Here is a 6,317-nt window from a genome sequence, read left to right on the forward strand (position 1 = left end):
GACACACGTGCCCTCATCGGCCTGCGGCTGCAGGTGCTGAGGAGCCAGGAGGGCGTCGGAAGGCTCCTCCAGCAAGGCGGCACGGGGGGCAGGAGCGCCCAGCTGAGCGGGCATCACCGCCTTCAGTGAATACTCCAGCTGACCTCCGTTAGCAGCCGCCTGCTCTAGGATATTGGGAGCAGATCCCGGTAGTGCCGGAGCTGAAAACTCTGCCTGGCTCGGTATGCCAGCAGAAGATGCTGCGGCAGGAACTTGTGCCAAAGATGGAGAGGCTCCGATGGGGCCGGCACATACACCCGCTTGTAGGGGAAGCTGCTGACCAGCCAAGACACCAGGCAGATCTGTCACCGCAGAGCTCGCTTGCTGATCATCCAACTGCTCCAGGTCTAGAAGGCATGCAAACATCAGGTTAACTTTTTCATGAGCCGCACAGAATGAAAGAAAGTCACTGCAAAACTTCCTGGTTAGCTGCAGTGATAACCACATCTAGCCGTAACCCATTAGCGCTTCTCATCAGAAAATAACTGTTATACAAGTCAAACTAGAACCTAAAATTACACATTACACAAGAATATCTCACTGAAAAGACACTGCTTATTAAAACAGCAGTGACTAGAACTTCAGCTACCTTATAGCGTAAGGCAGAGTTGAAATACTGAGACCGTCCTGAAACTCAAATAAACATTCCTAATTTGATTCAACACCAGAAACACACTTAAAATGCATGACTTAACAAAATTCATCATTTTCTTCCTCTGACTAAATGAAATGAAACAATCACAACTAAGTCAGTTGAGAATAGAAGAGAGATGACACAGCAACTTCAGAGAAGAAAACATTTTCTATAAAGTTTGTCAATACCTGGACCTTCAGACTGCTGTGTACTCTGAGGTACTGGTGGAGAAAATTCTGGTGCATCAGTAGTAGGGTTTTCCACAACAGGACATATAATAAACCACCTTTTTCCAGTATGCAAAACTAGAGATGAAAAGAAAATAACAAGTAAACACAGTAGTTTCAATTCATTCCAGATCATCTGTCAAAACCTACTCTTAATTTCCATGTTTAGAAAGAAAATCAGAAGTTCTACAGGATTAGCCAAGATTAAATCAACAGCTCCTAATGTGATTCTCGTCCCTTCTGGAAGGGAGACAGGGATGCCTCCCACTTCTGCCACATATTTTAAGTTATTTGAAAATTTATTTTCAAATGTTCATACTTTCAGAAGGGTAATAGTTATGTACATGAAAATTTTATTAACAGTACTGTGGACAGTTTTCTCACAATGAAAAATTTGTTAATTTTGTAAAGTTTATCCAGCTTAATGTTTCCATGTTGGAAGTTTTCTAGCTAATATTTCCTTCCATATTTTATCTCAAAGCCTGGCATATGTAAATGGCAAACCAGAACTATACACACTTTGTCACTCTCATTAGTAGAAATATAAATGTTATGTTAAAAAAGGTGTACTGAGAAAATTGTATGATGTTTACAGGCAAAAAATAAACCGGCTCTTTTGAGCAGAAAGACTAGTTTGGAGGATTACCCAGTTTCTGCACTTGTCAAAGAAGTTCTAAATTATCCTTCTTCCCCTGTAAGCATGGAGCAAATACACAGCGCCACACGCAGTAACAAGAATTTTGGAAACAATCCTTCAGCAGAGGTTTCATTTTTCCCACCAGCATACACTTCCAGAGAGAATCAAGGGCCAATTCCCTTCCCGTTCCATTTGTCTGTAAAACCCGTAAGATACAATTGTGTTCAGAAGGCCAAGATCCCCCCGTAGTACCAAAGTAGCTGAAAAGTTACGGGTTAGAAATTTCAATTAAATTACCAATGCAAACATAATCTTTTAGCTTTCTCTTGCAAATGTAGTTATTGTTGTGGAAAGAGTATGCTCGCCTGTACCTTCTTGACTGTTCCACCACTGATTATCAGCTTGTGTAATTCAGGGCTTCCCTAAACATCCCCAATGTTAGATTCATCCAGGTTAGCCCCGCAACCTTCCAAGTCGCTAACAGCAGGGACCACTGTTATACCTGTATTTCTAGATATATTTCCAACCACCAGTAACTGGTGGATTTCTTCCTGAATCTAGCAAACTTCTGCATAGGCTCATAATTGCCTTAGAGCTTGAGATTAAGTTTGTATTCAAAGGCACATTTACCATTTTGTTGATACACGGGTGTCTTCATTTGAGACTGCCGCTTCTCCTGTTAAAAAAACAAAACCAGAACAATAGAAGAACTAGCTGCCTTGTATCAATGCAAGAGGAGCATCATTCTAAGGAGCACTCATTGTAAGCCTTAATGGAGTAAAAGCATTATTTTTCTAGCTAAGAAACATTTTTTTTAAACACAGGATGTAAAACTAATTTACAGTAACTGGCTGTTAAGAAAAAGGAATCAAACTAGGAATCTTTATTTAACATCTCTTACCTCATTCATTTCCAGTCTATCGGTGTCTTGCTGGGGACTCGTTCCCTGATCAGAACTTCGTTCTCCTTCTGTATCTTCACTGAGCATATCTTCTGCTTTATCAATAATATCTTTCATTTGTTCAATAAATGTCTCTTTTTCACTCTGCAATATGAATTCATTCTCTACCTATAAGGCCACATCAAAATAAAGAGGAAAACAGTAACGTTTCAATTAACGCCCCGTTCCACAGCTACCAGAACACTTAGTCCACAAGCACACATGCGAATAAGTTGGGTGAAGCAACTTGGTGCATTAAGAGACCGTGGGTAGCCGCATCACCAAGTCTTACCATGTAAGTAGCAATTTCCTCTGGCGCATCACCATCCAAATCAAACTTAAAAGTCACCATTTTGTGATTGTGTGTTTCAAGCTGGCACTCCACCATCTTATCCCCCGTGTTACAAACCTGCAGGCAAAGATTAACAACAGTTATTTCTGGCACAGCCAAAGGAATCCTAAAGTTACCCTCAAAGAGATTGTACTTGCATTTAATATGGTCAGTTTTGGTCTGCTGGACTTCTCCTGGCGTGAACGAGCACGTGTAGATTTCTTATGTTTCTTTGAAGACTTTCCTTCTTGTTTTCCACTTCCTATTGCTCCTTCAAAGCTGTCACTCATCTCTTTACCTGAAGCAACATCTGGACTCATGTAGCTTTGTAAGAGAAAGGAAGAAAAACCCCAAAATAAAACCACTGTCACACACGATGAAGTTATGCAACAGAGACTGCAAAAAAAAAGCGCACAGCTGCACTCTTCTGGCCCAAACCAAGCCCGCTACTGAAAGATGCTCAGTACCCGAAGGGACTATAAAACCACCGTCACACACGATGAAGTTATGCATAGGTAAGATATGCAACAGAGACTGCAAAAAAAAGTGCACAGCTGCACTCTTCTGGCCCAAACCAAGCCCGCTACTGAAAGATGCTCAGTACCCGAAGGGACTACTCCAAGTCAGGCATGTTCTCAGGCTATCACACCTAATAAGAAATGATCTATTAACATTTCCTCCAATACCATAGGGAAAGTCCCATCACTCTTAATATATCACTACATCCCCCTAATCCCTTCACCTCAGGGATCCTAACAGTCCCTCTCTGAACTGCACAAGCTCCTGTTTTCCTAAGGTCTGCTTTTCTGAACTCCTGCCTGTCCACACTCACAGCAGAAGGTCTAAACAGGGTCAGTTTATGTTTGTCGGAGATGAAGGAAAAGAGTGAGAAGTTGGTACAGCATCCCGTAAGAGACTGCCTCTCCTCTCCCTGCAGTTCTCAAGAACCAGAAGGAAGGTTTTATGCCAGATAAATATCCCAGATGAGCAGCTAGCAACAGTATATTATTGTTAGCAGCCAAAACAGTAGCTGCTAACAACCTTATTGCAATATGACATGTACAGAAAACATCAACATGCAAGTAATTTGCAGGAAATTTTCAGAGGTTCATAAAAAACATGTCAGGAAGGAACCTTGTAAGGCCATCTGGCCTGTTCATTACCCCAAGGTATGATCAGCTCTGTCTAAACCAGTCCTCACAGAGCTTTGTGTAAACTGATCTTAAAAAGCTCCTGTGAGATTTCATAACCTTCCCGGGCAAGTTATTCCTGTGTTCATTTAGCCATACAGGCATAAAAGAATTTAAGAATTTAAGTCTAACCTATGGTGACTATGCTTGAATTTAAGACCTTTACTTCTTGTTCTGCACTAGTTGCACAGAACAGCTTACTTCTACTCCCTTTGCAGCTGCCTTGTACGTGTAACTCGTACATTAGGAAAGTGAACACATTTTGCGCATAGGGTATGCTCTAGATCACATCTTTGCTGCAATTGCCAGCCGGGTGATTCACACGCCATTACCCTCCACTCTACAAAAGCACAACCCAACTCCAGCGCTGAGTTACCTATGCACCTGGAAAAGAGAGACCTCCCTCTATGACTACGAGACGTGTGCTGACACAGACTCTCCGTGCTGCTGCAGTCACGACAGTCAGCTTCTCAAACACAATTCTGGAACAGGCAAATTAGAACTCAATAGGTGACTGAAAATTTGATTTGCCTTTCTACAACTGATTAGATAGACAAAATGAACTCATTTTGTGTAACTTATTTATAGCCAGAACTAACCTATAGTCATGAAAAATTAGATTTCACTTTCCATGAAGTATTTAAAAGCAGCAAATTCTTGGGAAAAAAGGTTCCATCTTAAGGTCGTGGGGTTGCATTGACTTGCGTCAGGCTAACTTGTTTGGTGGGGTAGAATGAAAACAGTAAGAGAGAGGTGTCTTCAAAGTTCATAAACTTAACTCGCCTCATCTGTTCAGGAAAATAGAAAAGGGTCACTAAAACCCTAACCCCAAAGCTTTACAATCAAATAAGGACGAAGGTGGTGCTGGCTCCTGCAATAGGTAAGGCATTCAGCTGCTTATGAACACACACTGTTCATATCTACCTTATTCATATCCAAACACTGAAAAACCCGGCTTACTGCTGGTGCCAAAGCAGGAGCTGTAGCGCGGGAGCAGCAGATGCCTGGGCAGCAGAGTCCTGCCCCCGAAGCAGCAGCCACTGCCCCCAGGCAGCCCCTCTCCAGTCCAGCAGCAAGCCTTCCTCTCCAGGGCTCTTCCTCACTGCTTCCTCCAAACCTTGCTGCTTCCCCTTCTGCTTCCGAGTACAGAAACAGGCAGATGAGGGCTGGCAAAAATTGAAATTTGCTGTCATTTCTGAGGAGCACTGAGCTGGCTCTGGGGGTTATTTATCATTAGTTCTGTAATTAGCGTTACTAGGCTTGAGTGTGACCTCGCGCACTGCAAAACCACAGAACAGGGTTTGGCTGCGTGTTCTAACACTTGTTGTAACGATACCTTTGAGTAGCTCAACACACAACTCTCACCGATACACCGTTCCCCGTAACATACCTGGGGAAAGATCATTACAGAAGGTGATACAGGCATAACCAGTCTGAAAAGGGAGTAAACTATATACCCAATTATAGTAGCGTGGCATGTCTTTATACAGATTGAACAGCATCCAACCCAGGGACTGTACCACTTCAGTTATCTTAACAAAAAGAGGTTACCTGCTGAAATGAAAGCTGTTGTACGTACATCAAGGCTAGGATGCAGCACCCAAACTAAAGAATTAAAAGAGTTGGAGGAGCCAAAATAGGCACACTGCACACAGAACATCTGCAGCTTTCTCCCTAGTCTTGCACCCTTCCATCTTCTCCTGGTCAGCTCCTGCTACTCTTCTCTCAGCCAAGGCAAAGGCCAGGCATTTGGCTCAGCCTTGTAAAGAGAAAGAGGAAAAACAGCCTCCAGAAAGAAAACATTTCTTATGCCAAAGAGATTATAATGATACCTTTCACAGCTCTGTGACAGAGTTTGAAGTTTGTCCTGTATTGCTTGCTCCTAAAATGTAAGAAAAGGTCATTTAAGTAAATGCATTATATTGGCAGATGAAAAACACCTTTAAGAAAGCTTTGCTGTTGAGACACCAGTAATCTTAAACCCTTCTGTTTAACCAATTCTTGGAACTCAGAAAAAAACAAATGTCCCATTGTACCCTCGCAACATTATTCCTGTCCAAAGCATCAATATCTGTGCACAACCACTTTTTAAGACAGAGCCACTAATCTGCTAGTCCCCTTCTGCTGTCTCTAAAGCAGAAGAGGTGGTGAAAGAAACAAAACAGTTATCACCACAGTGGAAAAACTTGATTGCAGGACAAATCCACCTACCAAATTTTTTTTTTTGAATGGATATAAAGTATAAGCTAATTTGCTTCATTGCTTTGTATAGTTTCCTGAAATATGTTAAGTAGTTTCATTGTATTTGGCTTATTGTGA

General features: G+C 42.1%; 1 protein-coding gene across 1 annotated transcript in view; it reads right to left on the minus strand.

Annotated features, from left to right (window-relative positions):
- Positions 1-5,880, minus strand: part of LOC104076181 (serine/threonine-protein kinase WNK2-like) — a gene marked incomplete at both ends in the record, with an annotated part of 22,309 nt that extends 16,429 nt beyond the window's left edge. Inside the window, 7 exon segments of the mRNA XM_009576955.1 lie at positions 8-386; positions 862-978; positions 2,168-2,213; positions 2,439-2,606; positions 2,770-2,886; positions 2,967-3,132; positions 5,831-5,880. Of these exon segments, the coding sequence (XP_009575250.1) occupies positions 8-386; positions 862-978; positions 2,168-2,213; positions 2,439-2,606; positions 2,770-2,886; positions 2,967-3,132; positions 5,831-5,880 (1,043 nt within the window).
- Between the last annotated feature and the right edge of the window lie 437 nt (positions 5,881-6,317).

This window comes from Fulmarus glacialis, unplaced genomic scaffold (assembly GCF_000690835.1).
Source record: "Fulmarus glacialis isolate BGI_N327 unplaced genomic scaffold, ASM69083v1 scaffold6494, whole genome shotgun sequence".
In the NCBI taxonomy this organism is placed as follows: Eukaryota; Metazoa; Chordata; class Aves; order Procellariiformes; family Procellariidae; genus Fulmarus; species Fulmarus glacialis.